Source organism: Rhyacophila brunnea, unplaced genomic scaffold, assembly GCF_057557595.1.
Source record: "Rhyacophila brunnea isolate RB1 unplaced genomic scaffold, BYU_Rbru_1.0 scaffold_22, whole genome shotgun sequence".
In the NCBI taxonomy this organism is placed as follows: domain Eukaryota; kingdom Metazoa; phylum Arthropoda; class Insecta; order Trichoptera; family Rhyacophilidae; genus Rhyacophila; species Rhyacophila brunnea.
This window is the reverse complement of record NW_028232882.1, coordinates 8006438-8022851: the sequence shown is the minus strand read 5'-3', so window position 1 is coordinate 8022851 and position 16414 is coordinate 8006438. Positions and strand designations below refer to the sequence as shown.

The window sequence follows — 16414 nt, the reverse complement described above, 5'->3', positions numbered from 1 at the left end:
CAATGTTGTATGTAGCCGTGTATAATTAGGTAGGGAAAATAGGGATGGAGCCCATATCCATCGGAATCTATGTGAGCAGCTTTACTAATTAATCTACCCGCTCAAATACGAACCATGTCTAAAATGCTGAACAATTACACATGTTATGTATACTAATTATAATTAAAACTCTCAGGGATGCGCCAAGCGGGGGTGTTAGGGAGGTAGTAGTCAAGGGGCGAAAAAAGCCCGACAATTTTTTTAATGCTATTATTTAAAAATATAATATGTTTTTCGATTATATAATATGAACTCTATGATGAGAATCCTAATATAATATGTATCTACTTATACCCAAATTAATATAGGTACCTACATAAGCTTAAATTATTGGTGGGGTCCAGGGTCAAGGGGGGGGGGGGACGTGGTGGGTGTAGATACTCAAAAATACTAAGAATTGGTAAGTATACCCTTAATTTTATTTCGAATACCTACCTTTTGAAAAATGCTTCTGTAGAGCGTCACACTGCCTGTAAGCTTAGCGAAAGAGAAATGGCCTGCTTCAAGATGTGGGGGCCATGCGGATTTTTGCAAATCTTTTTTTGTCAAAATCATAATATTATCTTATAATAACCAACAACGCTATCGGAATCCCCAATTTTACTCACGCAAATTTTGGACAATACTGCTACATAATAATATAATTAATTATTAGTTAATATTATTAAGTAGGTACCAACATATCTAATTTTGAATTAGGGGTATTTAATTTATGGGGCCTTATTATTTGAATACCTACATAATAATTGTAAATAAATACAGTACCTAAGTATCAAAAGTTTACTTCTATTTTATATAGGTACTACTTACTAATTTCATTGGATATAGTAAGTAATATTTTAATTCTTTTTGTGTCATGAAGATTCACATAAAAATCGTCTGAGACACAACATTCATCTGAGATTAAAAATACTGTGTAAAAGTAGGTGTGACATGCACTGTCCTTTCATAGTGGGTTTTGCTGGGAAATTCCCGGCTGCTTTTTTATTACTTTGCAGTCAGTGCGTGTCAGTAGAGTAAAATATTATAACTGGTTGCCCAGGCAGGTAACGTTCGCAAAATCTATTAAGTATTAATAATTTTCATTGTCAATAACTCAGCGCGAAATTCCCGTGGATTTTTTAGAGAATAAACATAGACGTGTCATACCTACAAGATATCACGTTTTCTTTTATCGCATTTTTTTCTTAGCTAGAAGGAGATACATTATAGAGATTGTGGATGCTGTGTACTTATGAATTATTATACATTATTGTGGGATGACCATGGTAGTAGGTATTTTATATTTTTTGAGTGTATACTTTTTAGGCGAGTAAATCGGATTCGTATTCCGCATGCCGCCAAAGAATGCGGCACTTCGTACAACTGTGGCACTGCCTCAAGGGTTCCGTCGCCGTGGCCGGCCCTCCCTCACCCTGCAGCGGTGCTACAAGAGCGACCTACATGCTGCAGGTCAGACATGGCGGAAGGCGCGAGAGTTGGCGATGGACCGAGGGAAGTGGTGCCAACTTGTGCTTGCCCTACGCCTCAATGTTGTGACGTGACAGGGTGGAAGAAGAAATCGGATTCGTGCGAACTCGCGGGTTTGAATAACTTATAATATTAAGGGGGATGCTTATAATAGCAGATGCACCTAGCGGAAAATACGAAGCTTGCAATGTGAGACATTTTTTTGATAATTTACAATTTCAAATGTATTCATTAATAAATATGTATCTGAAAACATTAAAAAGAAAAATATATTTTTTTAAATCAAAGATTTACCTACTTACAATAATTATTGTAAATAATTACAAGATACAAAGAATTTTTTATATACAACGTTTTTAAATTTTCTGTTGAACCATATAAACTTGACTTGACTAGCTTAAACGATCAAAAAAATTTGTACTTGACATGTCATATTGATTTCCATAGTAACGCACGTATATATTAATAATTTAGTTGCTAGGACCCCAGACAATAATGGTGTCGAAAAAACTTTTCATACAAAACAGAATTAACTGAAAATGAATTCAATTCTACTTAAAGGTGGCTAAAAGTATTGAAAAAATGCATTAGCATCGTGTTCTGATATATTCTAAAAGTTTCAAATGTCTAGCTAGTCGGGAAGTTAGTTAAAAATCTATTGCAAGATTTGTACCGGACAAACAACCATCAGACAAATAAGAATACGAGCTAAGAAAAACGTTGTAAAATTGTTATAAAATGTGAATTTGTCACAGGACCACATCTTATTAATACATTATATTTTATGGTCATATTTATTATTAAAATTTAGTATATTAAGTTTTTAATTTTTTCTCAGATTTTTGACTAATTCATAGTTTTAATATTTTTTATTTTTACATATTATTTTAAAAAACATAGATTTTTATAAAAATATAAATGTGTAGGTATAACTTGAAATCTTTTTTATTTACATATGAAATCTTATTTAGGTATGGTCCCATTTAAGCTCGAGCTTGTACGAAAAAAGTGATTAATTAAAATAAAATAAGTATTTTTAAAACGTGCGGACCCTAAAACTGAACAAAAATTAAGGATCCCCGATTTTTATTTAACCCTTTGGCTACTACGATGTTATAAAAATAATATAACGCTTCAACATATAATTAAAGTAGCGTGGGGTTACTGCCAAAAGTTGGTAAGTCTAGAAATCATGTTATGGAGTAATCGTAATTTGATGTTTGACATGCCCTCTAAAATCAGGCATGATGCTAATTTCGTTGTGCTTTATGTGAATATTCTATATATAGGATGGCCTTGATTTTTTTTCTAGCATAAATACCTATATAATGTGTATATATAGCTATGTAGTTAAGTCTAAATATATAAATTATCGACTTACCAACTTTTGCAATCCCACGATATATTCCCAGGACAAAAATGCCAGACAGTGAATAAAGAATAACCGAAAACTATTTTTTATAGATGGTAAACGCATAATAATTATGGAATGATTACAATATTGAAGCTTAATTATGTACAAATAAAAAGGATTTCAAGTTTTTAAATACATTTTTACTTTTATAAATCAAAATATGGTAAATATGCCGCAGATGCCCGCATGAGATTTTATAACTTTTCTTTTTAGACCAAACCAAACGTAACCTAACCAGTCCTACCCCAACCTAATATAACCTAATATAATCTTAGTTTGTGATATGAAAATTTCAAATTTTAAATTAACAATAATTATTGGATCAAAAATCATCTTCGCCGACAGAAAACGGTATGGTACAGTTCGGTTATGAAGAATACAGCGGCAAACACATTTTGAAAATAGCTGATATACTGGATTATTTGTTAGGTTAACCTAACCTAACCCAACCTACCTGATCTAACTCAAACTAACAAATAATCCGGTATATAGGGTATTTTCAAAATGTATTTTCCGCTGTATTCCTCATAACCGAACTGTACCAGAATATATTATATAAAAGCTCATGCAGGCATCTGCGGCACAATTACCCAAAATATTTTTTATGCATTATTAGGGCAACGCTGCATATTAAGAATACTATATGATATTTTTATGATAATTTTACGATCGGATGGTCATAGCATTTGTGCAGGACGGACCAGCCTCCGTTGTTCATTAGTGTGTGTGTGCGAACAACTTCGCATCGCGTCAAAGGATTATAATATGACAAACTATTCGCGCTGGCCGAGAGTCAGTTACTTGGAAATCTCGACCCGGCGCGGTCGTCGAGTGCCAACTTCGCTTCAACCAGCTTGCATTAGACCAATTTACATTTTGTATTTTATCGTGATTGTTTTTGCAAATTGTTTATGTTGTTGTGTTACCGGCTAGACCGTTGCCATTTCTGAGAATTAATAAATAAACAATAATTAAATCTACTTAATAACTTTTGACCTGTGAAGAATAACCGAAAACATTAAATTTTGTGATTTATTTATTGACATTTTGTGCCGAGATTAACATCAGTCGTAATATTTACGATTCGCGAATTCGTGGAAACAATATTCCAAGTATTTTATAAATACATCGTGATTTTTCTGTGTGTCTTCTTCAAGTCAAACATTACAGTTGAAATAAATAAACACTACATGAATAAACCTTGAATTTATTGTTTACAGTACCTAAACATTGTACCATTTGAAATAATATAATAGGTATATGTACTTACTATCTTATAACTATAACTGAATGCACTTTTTTAATATTATAATGTTTATTAATATTATAATATAGACATAGTATAACGTGCGAAACGAGAGGTTACCTGTGTGTTTAAACGTTGAATGTTGTTGTTGAAACATTACCTGTTGTGAAGACAAAACTTTATTACCTTAAAAAGGGACAGAACCTTGACCGCGCAGATATATTTGACATTAAAAAAATACACTCGTTGAATTTGTTTAAATAAAATTATTATTATTTGACTTTGACTTTGAGAGAATTTTTGAAATAAAAAGCCATCAAAATTCTTGGTGTTAAATTTCTGGCGTCACGATGATGCTGTATCCTGAATCAGTATATGAAAGCAGTTACGGCGACTCGCAGCTGCAGTACGCCTCCAACGAGACCTTTTCCATGCTGTTGAACTCAACCTTCGTCGACACCACCATCCTGCAGAACATAGACATGAATCAAATGCAAGAAGGAACCATATCCCAGTACCAAGATCAGCCTGCACAAGAATTGCGATACGGAGAAGACGTATATCAAACACAGCAGTACATCACAAACTATGACCCGTATCCATCGGGAGACTATAGCAGATTGTTAGCAGGTCCTGAACACCTTTTTGAATGGACACTTAAGCCAGTACGAGACTGGACTTCGATAGACGTGAGGAATTGGATTTTGGACACTGGCACAACGGAGAATTTAAAAATTGCACACATACCTTCGTTTCATTTTGCAAATATGACTGGACAAGATTTAGTTCAGATGCCCAGAGAAGCTTTTTGCGAGAAAATGAAAACGGAAGATTACGATTCAACATCTATAGGAGATATATTTTATAAAGCACTAGAAGTGAGATTGAATAGAGACGCTCCCTATGAGCAAGAAGCCGTTGTACCAGTGACAGTTATGGATAAATTTAATGCGGATGAAAATTTACACATTCATTCGCTGGACAACGATCGGCAGCTGTTGGATATGGACAGTAAATACAACACTAGCGTTGTTACCGGAAGCACAAATGATATGTCATTCATTGACAATTTCCCCACGGCTGAGTCAGACTACGCCGAAAGTCTGCGTGGAGATTACGAAATGATGCACAGTGATAGTCAAGATTACCGGGACGCCCAGAGCGAAGAGTCAGCCCGTACCCAGGTGAAGAGGCTTCCTGGAAGGCCGAAGGGCAGCGGAAAGAAACAAACGAAGCGTGTGAAGAACGTCTCTGTTCCTGAATTCCTGAGAGATCTACTCCATAACCCTAAATACTGCCCAAAGATCATCAAATGGGAGGACTACTCCGAAGGGAAATTTAGGTGAGTTAAGATAATTCATTACTAACGGAGTAGGTAGTCAGATAATATCCATTTAGGTATTTCTTGGAATAATAAAGTTATCACCTGAATTTATTAATAATTATGAAAATTCCAGATAAACAACCAGCTTTATTTTCCTCATTTTCTCATAACTTTAAGAGATACAAAAATAATGAAAGATAATTTATTTTTATCATTACTTGTCTTGTAATCATGGCCATGAGGTTTAAGGCAGTGTGATTTTCTACAGTAGTATTCCCCAAGTGGTTTCCACGGAACCCCAGAGTTAAGACTATTAAACTATTAATTACTAACGGAGTAGGTAGTCAGATAATATCCATTTAGGTATTTCTTGGAATAATAAAGTTATCACCTGGATTTATTAATAATTATGAAATTCCAGGTAAACAACCAGCTTTATTTTCCCCATTTTTCCATAACTTTAAGAAATACAAAAATAATGATAGTTTATTTTTATGATTACTTGTCTTGTAATCATGGCCCCCACATCCTGCAGCGGGCCCCCAGGCCAAGATCTATGGCGGGCCCCTTACCTATCGCTAAGGCTTAAGGCAGTGTGATTTTCTACAGTAGTATTCCCCAAGTGGTTTCCACAGAACCCCAGAGTTAAGAGTATTTCGTATATTTTTAGCGATTTTTAAATAAATCCAGTTGATTTATTGAGTTGTCAGCACTCAGCATAATATTATGAAACATTTCTCGCGATCTCCTTTTGTGGTACCTAACCAAGTAACATGCAACCCTTCGCCATATTGGATAAAAAGCCATTTTGTAAGTCAGGAAACACACTTAAATTAAGTAATTATAAAATAAAATTCTACGCGTGAATTATCATTTAATTATATCAATAATTAACATATCACATCAAATTACATCACACAGCCATATATTTTTAAATGTAAATTTTTTCATTTAGGAAAATTTTTTACTATTACAGAAAAATTATGGTGTGTTTTTTTTCACCTAATTATTGGTCGACCCACCACGCCCGGCCCCCTCTAAGCCCGGTTCACAGTCTAGAGCCCTGTCAGCCCCCCCCTTTGTGGGGGTCATACTTATAATACACCAATGACATATTAAATGGACAACTCACTTCATACCGGCGCGCACGAGAAATTGTGCATGAAAGTCATTCACAGATGTATAGGTAGATGTCACGTGACCATATGACGTATCCATTTCCATTATGCGATACAAGCTTCGAGAATTTATAGTAATATAACCTTTATTGTAATGGCGTATTAGTGTCATGACTCATTGCGTTAGAAATAGATTCTCGGTTACTTACGACTTCTCGGAGATTAGACGCGCATCACAGGCGACTGTCCAATGGTTTCTGTCATTCAATTGCATTGAATAAACATTATCTTAAAATGGCATTTTATAAATAATAAATAATACTAACACATGAAAAGTGATATCCCATCTTTCTTGGAGTGTTTAGTAGATTTTATTTACAATTTTTAACTAGGCACATTGGCATTTTGTAACACAATAATAACGGTGGAGTCGAAACCTGACAGTCAGAAATTTTGTATGGGCAGACCCAGCGGTGTCGCCAGACCGCTTGCAAGCAGAATGTTCATTTGAGCGTAGGATACCGATATTAAAATATGAATTTCGCCATCCGGCAGACCCGACACAAAGTGAGTGTCATTTTATTTTCTAGATGCTTCGTCCATATTAATGTCATTGTAATACACTATTAAAGTGGTAATGAACATATTATAGCACGCGTGCCAAACCAGTACAACAGTAACACAGGCATATCCAATGTTGGCGGAAACACTGTAGGTTCTCACCGAATATAAATTATAAGTAGAAAAGGAAGAGCTAACGGAAGGTCTTGATTTGGATTCTGGACGGATTTTTATTAGCAGCTAAAAAGGGTGTTAGCTTTTTTCTATGTGCGTCTTCGTGAATACAGAGAACTCAATATGGCTCACCGAAGTCATAATGTTCGACACATATTCTCTAATCATAAATGGAAAGTGTGTTTAGGGGAACGCTTCGTGCAAGCCACCCATTAAGAATTACATGAGTATATATTTTTTATTTTTTTTTTACCTAAGCCAAAACGGTTTGGCACCCCTGAACTATTAAAAAATACATATTAAATAAATATTGCATAATATTTTATGATATTTACGCCTAAAACTCAATGGCGGGTTTATGGATTTGGGGACCCTCAACGATAAAAAATAAAGTAAAAACCATAAATTCTAATCACCAACGTAGGTATCTTAACATATGATTGCATCTCTTATATTATAGAATCTCATCATGTAATTAACAAAAATTAAAGTAATGACTCAGTAATATATTATATAAAATCATATATTATAATATTTGAGTGGTTATGTTATCGGCCCCTTTGGTATAAGTTTCAGGCATTTTGTTACGATTTGTGAGAAATACGCATCTTTTTAAATATCTTTTTAAACCGTTTCGAGGCCCCCTTTTATATTTTCTGACGACTTGTTTGCGTCATATTCTGCGTCAAAGAAAATAACCACTGCGAAAGCTTATAATATTGTTCGTACAGTTGATAATGTCACACTAAGTGCGCCAAACTAGTATCCAATCTGGGTGTTGGTTGGAAAGCCTGAAAATACTCATAATTATTTTCCCTGCATGTTAAACGTAAGGCCATGCATTAGTTGAGGCTCGGTCTAAAAAGATCGTCGCTAGGCGATACGCGGATTGCGGGTCGCGGGTGAAAATGACGCCTGTCAAACGAAATATTATTTGTCATATAAATCCAACATACGTCCATTTTATGTTCTGTTTATTGTTCTATTAGTAACAATAATAATATATTCATTGACATGTTTTCTTTTTAAAGTAAATGGGTAACGTTTTTAGTCATCTTTACACGATTTTAGAATTAATTGACCCGTCGCCATCACGCAGCAAAGTGACGTGTTCCTGGCTCGACATTCTCTCAGTGAATGGCAGCGAGTCCAAAATTTCGTCGCGCCTACAGTTGAAAATTATTTGGCGTTTCACTGATGCGTCACCTTAAGAAAATGTCGATAATTTTCGTGTGTGTAATTTTTACAACAATTACGTCATGATTATTAAAACTTATTAAATTATCTATATGTACAGAGGGGCAATTTTTATTCATTGATATCTTTTCCTCTATGGTCAAAAATTATTTTTACTACTTAGTTACTTACTAATTATCTATTCTATAAGGAAAGGAATTAATCGCAAATCGCGTTAATCAAAATTCACACCAACAAAAAGTATGCTAACATTTAGAAACCAAATAATACCAAACAAAAGTAACGTATCACATTTTTTTTGACAACTAGATACAGAGAAAAGGAAGGAAATTCAAAAAACGAAATAATATTTCACCAAGCAAAATAATCCTTGTTTGTGGCTAATGTCACTATCTGTCACGGATCTGTCAATAATAAAGTTTGAAATTACTGTAGCAATTAATAATTGTCATTTGAATATGAATTGATAATAATAATTATCGTATCTTATTTTAACATTTTACATTATTTATATATTGTAAAAATTAGATAAATAATAAACAATGCGATCCGTTATAATTGTCCAAAATCTTTTCCGACAATATGTCCATCTATCTACAGCAGATGATACTGACATTGGATTGATTGTGATATTTTAGGAAATATTGATATATGCCTAGTTAACCAAATGACGATATAATATTTTTGAAGACACAAAATATCATTAATATAGTATGATCTATCTATATAATAATTACCAGTGGCGAAGGGTGGAGGTAGGCTGTTGAGATCCGACATAAACAGTGCACACTAAACTTTGTCATTCATGCGTATTTGTTTTCATCGAAATAAGACTATAATTTACAGATGGTGTTGGTTGTTTTTTAAAATTTAATTAAACCCAGCGAAAACCAAGCCATAATAGATTATAGTCAAAAAGTATTCATCTAAGTATCTATAAAATATCTAAAATTATGCAATTAAATCATACATAACTTTAGATACTTTATAGATAGAATAATATGTATGATGTATTCTTAATCCAACGAAAACAAATAAGTATGAATTAAAAAGTGCGCACAATTTTGTCGTATCGCCCAAAATATACCAAAACTATTATGGTTTGGTTTAGGTAGAGTTTAATTGATTTTTAAAAACTAACCAAAACCATTTTTAAATTGTAGTTTTAGTTCAATAAAACCAAATACGATTGACTAACAAAATATAATGTGCACTATTTATGGATAACAGCCTACCTCCACCCTTCGCTACTGATAATTACAACCTTTCATCAAATTGATCATTTTGTTTTAAATGAATTTGTTCTTGCATTCTGTCTAGGGACGTCACTTTATGTAGGTAATGAATGCTAAGATATTCTATCAAATATATTATTATGTATTAGTATTACTATATTGCCGTCATATTCCGTTGGAAACAGTTGCAGATACACTTTGAAATGTTTGAATAATGTAAATTTTATAGAGAGATATCATATTATAGGAAATTAAATAAAAGTATTCATAATAATAATAGAAGTCTTCTGTGAATTAGTAAGTAGGTAATACCTGTTTAATAATGAAAACACATTGTATTTGTATTATTGTATTGACAATATTGAAATACATAATACGTGTACTTATAACCTGTAACTACATACTAGGTACTGGCAGGGACGCGCTAAGGGTGTTTGCCGCCCGGGTGCAAGCCAAAAATTGCCGACCCCAAATTATTAATTATTCTTTATTAGTGGAAATATGCTAAAAGTAATAATATAACATGCTGAATATAATCAAAAGTGACATGAAACGACCGATACGTATGTGGGTAACGATGTGGCACGGAAGCGCGCAAGGAAAATTGAGGAATTTAATTGAATTTTAAAAACTAACCAACGCTGTCTGTAAAATGTAGTATTGTTTCAATGAAAACAAATACGTATGACTGACAAAGCTTATTGTACACTTTTTATGTCGGATCTTAACAGCCTATCTCCACCCTTTGCCACTGGGTAGGGTAGGTTTGGTGTTTACTTCTACCTATATAATTGTAATTGGAGAGTCCAAAAATAACGATATCTGATATAATTCTTATCTACTTACATATTTATTATAATACACATTTAATTTGAAAATTAGAGTGATAGTATCTACCTGTACTTACATATTGTATAGGGACTATTGAATGATGTGATTGCGTATTGTAATTTTGCTAATAATGTGTACAAACATATGTTATCATATCATTCAACACGCCTTCTAAGGATTATTTAAACATAGAAACGTACGATAATATTTTTTATCAATTGTATATAATATAGATACAATAACTTCTCGGTAATAAATATTGTTATTAATCCTGTTGGGTGATTTTGTACGAAAGTACTTGTAGGAATGAAAATTGGCAGAAACAATTATTCCGATTCACATATGGCAGAAAACTATTCAAACCAATGGGGGGGGGGCATTTTCGTCGAATTAAAAATAAATTTGCATTAGGTATAAGTAGGTGTCTAAAATTAACGATATTTCACATACATACTTGCTTATAACATAGAATTGAAAATACAATGTACAACAAATCGTCTCTGTTCTGGCAGAACACACTAACTGGAGAATACTAGTTTTGAGTAATTTGACTTTGAAGTTGTTAAAATGTTTGAAATGGTCTATCATGTGAGTTTATTAAGTGATCGTAAAAAGGATGACTTTAAAATAAAGTCTGTTTATTTATTAAGAAGGTTTCCAGACGGTAAAGTTTGAAATAAGGAACATTTTGGTATAACTAACTCAATATGTCATTTTTTCGAATTAGTGTCTTCTGCCAGAACAGTGACGAAATACGTTAGGTAATTTACTTAATTACTTACCCCTTATTTATTGTGTGTGTTTGTTAGTGACGAAGACTCCATACTAGGCGATTATTCGAAGCGAAAAATAATTTTCAATTGCATATTGACGTATTATAATCGCTTGATTATTTTATATTCTATAAAAATAATTTAATTTGTCAAAGACATCTGTCGTATAATTATGTAAGAATGTATTATAAATATATACAGATTCAGAATCTGTCAAAGGTTTAAAAAAAATATGCCACAGCGCGACACCTGTCTTTAATGTGTTTATCAGATTATTCGTCGAGGAATACTGATGTTTTTTTTTTGTACGGATTTTATATCACGTGACCTCAGCATGTCTATCGCAATGTATGCAATATGGTAGGCTCCGATCGTCAAGCCTACCTTTGCGCATAATAATCGTCCATGACTGCAGCTTTGTCCAAAATAATTAGATAAATTAAAAAAATTCTATGGCACATGGTTTTAATGGTAGGTAAAACACATCGCTCAATTTTATATCGTCAGTGAGCTATTGAAATTTCATCGATGTACCTACCTATTCATTAGTAGTAATATCGTATAATCTTTTTATTTCGCGTAAGTGTACCTGGAAAGTGTGCTCTTTTTCTCTGATCACCACAGCCTACCTCTTTCAAAAATTCACACTTCGCCAATGGTGTTTGTATTTAAATTATAGGTTAGTAAGTACTTGCATTTTACTGTTATGATATATAGAAAAGTGCAATATGACAAAATACAATACAAATAGGTATATATAATACCTATTAGGTAGGTAAATATAATACCTAGGTAAAATGTAAAGAGAGATGAAAATAGACAGTATGTCTGAGCAGGTAGATACGAAAAATTTGCATTGGGTATAAAAGGCCTAAACAATGTAAACATCGGTTATCAAATTGTACCAAATGCAAGAAATTAATTGGGTGATAATTTATGACGTGGGTACAGATTTTTTTCTCTAACAACTTGATAACGAATAACAATATTATTGTAGTATCTGATAACACATAGCTTAATTTAAAAATCCCCTAAAAATACGTAGGTTCCTAAAATAAATACAATACAGAGAAAATAGCAACACTCATATTTTATTATGCTTCTAAATATTATTAGAAAAGTGCCTACTGGCCAGTGGTTCTTTGTAGATGGGAAACGTTTTCAAAATGCTAATGTCGAACTTGGTTATTACGATCACGGAAATAGCGAGATCTCGAATGTAGGTAATGAGGAAACATTTTGATATTTTAGTTTATGATTTTCTCCATATAACGAGCTACTTTTCGGGTATAGCGAGCAAAACTGTTAATGTGTCGATCGTTTAAAAACAACATTTTCGATCCAAAATAATAAAATCCGACCGGGCAGTTGACTAGACCGATGCCGTCGGGATTGAATTACGTTATTGACGCTAGTTAAGTGTCTAAGTACCTAATTGGTGTTTTCGCCGACAGCATTGAAAAAGTTTCCACGCATATGGTTGAAATTGCAGGTAAAACATCCAAGCTTTGTGAAGTCAGTAGGTACCTACCAGCGCCGGCGGCTCAGCACTTCATTACAGTCCTGCAGTAAAGTAGCAGGCGACTTTTTTTAAAACTATTAGAGTAAATTGTCCATATGTGTTAATGTCACTTAGCTGGTCGACCCGCCACTGCCATGCATATAGGTCTAGAATGAGATAAGAGAGACATTCGTCCAGCAGTAGATTGATCCCGTCTGATGATATGTAGGTATACAGTAAATTTATAACGTTAATATTTTTAGAGCTTTGCAAACAAAGCTTTAGTAAGCCCATTAACCCCTTATCATAAAAAGACTGTTTAAGTAATAACTGTCACAATATTGCTAACAATAATGTTTTATTTGATGGGGAAATCCGTACCGTACAGCGCACTCGTAAGTTATTACTAAACACTGAGCATGTCCGAGCAAGTAGATGGAAAAACCACTTAAAACATTTTCAATTAGGTGTGTTTTAGGTATATGAAAATATGTAGACTACCCACTCGCAGTATTTATTGCCAATAATTTGTCATTAACAAAATTATGCCAGGTGAAAAAATAAACTAGTTGGCAGGAAAATTGCTAGATTTTCTCAAACTTAAAAACTGTTTATAAACATGCCGCTATGGTGTGAGGTTTCATAGTTTTGCCATAAAACTATACAATATTATCGGAGCGACGCCGTTTGATGTAAATACAACCGAAAATCATGACCACTTGAAACTAATAAATAAATCGTAGGTACGAGGGTGGGTAAATAATTCCTTAGAAAAAAGCATTAAAACAGTTTTTATTTTTGTATTTTTTTTTTATTTCTCAACATAATCTCCTTGGAGCTCAATACACTTGGTTAGACGTTTCTCAATTTTTTTTAAACCGTCAGAAAAATAAGTTTTCGGAAGGTCCTCAAAATAAGCATTTGTCCGATCGATGACTTCTTCATTTGAAAAAAAACGTTGTCCACTTAGCCATTTTTTTAAGTTTGGGAAAAGTCACTGGGGGCTAAATCTGGCGAATACGGTGGGTGGTCGACCAATTCGAACTTCAATTCTTCAATTTTAGCCATTGATCGTAAACATGTGTGAACACGGGCATTGTCCTGATGAAAGAGGATTTTTTTCCTGTTTAAATGAGGCCGTTTTTCTTCAATTTTGTTTTTTAGCTGGTCCAATAAAGATGCATAATAATCCCTTATTATTGTTTTTCCTTTTTCCAAATAGTCAACGAAAATAATTTCACGTGCATCCCAAAATACAGTAGCCATAACCTTACCAGCTGATTTTACGGTTTTCGCCTTCTTTGGACATGGTTTGCCTTCGCAATCCATTGCTTTGACTGTTCTTTCGTCTCGGGAGTATAGTGGTGTATCCATGTTTCATCTACAGTCACAAAGCGACGAAAAAATTCATCCGGATTGCGTTGCATGAGCAACAACAGGGCTTTAGAGGCCACCACCCTATTGCGTTTATTGTCGACTGTGAGCAAACGCGGCACCCATCTTGCAGAAATATTTTTCATGCCCAATTTGTCATGTAAAATAGAAATGACGCTACCTTTTGAGATCCCTGTAACCTCAATTATCTCACTCAACTTTAATCTTCGGTCACTTAACACCATATCGTGGATTTTATTGATCATTTCTGGTGTAGTCACCTCTACAGGACGTCCTGAGCGTGGTTCATCCTTTGTTGATGTACGACCACGTTTAAATTCATTTAACCAGTTATAAATAGTTGCAAGTGAAGGAGCAGATATGCCGTGAACTAAATCCAACTCATTTTTTATTTCCTTTGCTGTTAACCCTTTTATATTAAAATGTTTAATAACAGCTCTAAACTTAATTTTCTCAATTTTCCATTTTTCCATTTTCCACAAGCAATTTTTTTTTAAATGTACGAGAAACACACAACAACCCGACCAATCTGATTGAAACTTCGCAGCATACTGAATCGGTAGTGCCGCTGCATGAAAACAAACCGCTTACAGTACTAGTCGCGCCACCTGTCGGCTTTTCTAAGGACTTATTGACCCACCCTCGTACCTACAACTAAAAATTAATGCAGATAAAAATTTTGGTCAAATGATAGGTACAAAAGGCCAGTATGACGATTTCCACGAGAGTCTGCTGGTGTAAGATTTTTGCGGAGTCGAAAAACGCTAGATTTGATGCCGTAAGCCAGATGCGTATTTTGCAAGCCAGAGGCCTGTTAAAAAAGCTAGATCTGTCAATACAAACACTGCCCACGCGTGGTCAAATGATGTGACGACATTAATAATAATATGATATTAGTAAACACTTTGTCGGAAAAACAACATTGATTATTTTAAACAAACATTGTGTTTTTTCTTAATTATGCGCAGTTTAAGGCAGTTTTTAAAACATGCACGGACATGATAAGTTATTGTTATTACTATCTATCGGTGCTAAAAATAGCCGTATTTCGTAAAAAAAAAATAATAAGTAAGTATTTATATTTTTTTAAACACTTACCTTAGAAAGGGACCAATACGTGGCAGCATAAGAAAACGTTGTACCTATATTCTGCTATGAATTACCACTGCTCAATATGCCATTTACGATAGATACGATTGCGAACATACGTCTCTGTTCTGGCAGAACACACTAACTGGAGAATACTAGTTTTGAGTAATTTGACTTTGAAGTTGTTAAAATGTTTGAAATGGTCTATCATGTGAGTTTATTAAGTAATCGTAAAAAGGATGACTTTAAAATAAAGACTGTTTATTTATTAAGAAGGTTTCCAGACGGTAAAGTTTGAAATAAGGAACATTTTGGTATAACTAACTCAATATGTCATTTTTTCGAATTAGTGTCTTTTGCCAGAACAGTGACGATAATTAAAGTCTAGTTCAGACCAATATACAATTATCAGGGAACTCAGAAATAATGGGAACTGAAATACCTAACGGGTAAGGAGTATCGGGTAACCGATCTCGAGTAAGGGATAAACTTAAACACTGTCAAGAATACGCCATACGTCGAATACCGACAACTGCTCTCGGTTTATGCATTGACGCTCATTTTTTAATATTGGTGTAGGTACTTCACACACTATTTCACGTGATTATACGTGTTTCATTTTCGTATGACACTCACACAATCTAAACCCAGCATCAAAATGTAGTGTATGAAATATTGCCTATCGAAATTCTATTTAATATCGTTCTGTGACACCTGTCCTTAAATAAATGATTATTGTAGAAGAAAATGCAATCTTGTTTATACAATCATTTAAAAAGTTTTTCCATATTTCAGGGATTTTTTTACTACTTCACCGGAAGTAGCGACGCGTAGTCTTGTGAAATGTTGTTTTGATTAAAGTGCACAATTTTTTACAACGTGGCATGTAAAAACTATATTTAATTTGATAGATTTTTTGCAGGTGTGGGCATTCGTTGATTTTAAAACAAATGTCATGGTTTAGCTTGAAGCTGCAACAGTTAAATTTGCTATAAATGCACGATGGCCGCGCGGCAAGTAGGTACACATTGTTTTTCAATTTGTGTA

General features: G+C 33.8%; 1 protein-coding gene across 1 annotated transcript in view; it reads left to right on the top strand.

Moving 5' to 3' along the window:
* Nucleotides 1-4240: 4240 nt before the first annotated feature.
* LOC147070006 (uncharacterized) overlaps nt 4241-16414 on the top strand; it is a 36332-nt gene continuing 24158 nt past the window's right edge. The window contains exon 1 of the mRNA XM_085949353.1: nt 4241-5511. Within this exon, the coding sequence (XP_085805479.1) occupies nt 4520-5511 (992 nt within the window). The 5' untranslated portion in view covers nt 4241-4519. The remainder of the gene's footprint in view (nt 5512-16414) is intronic.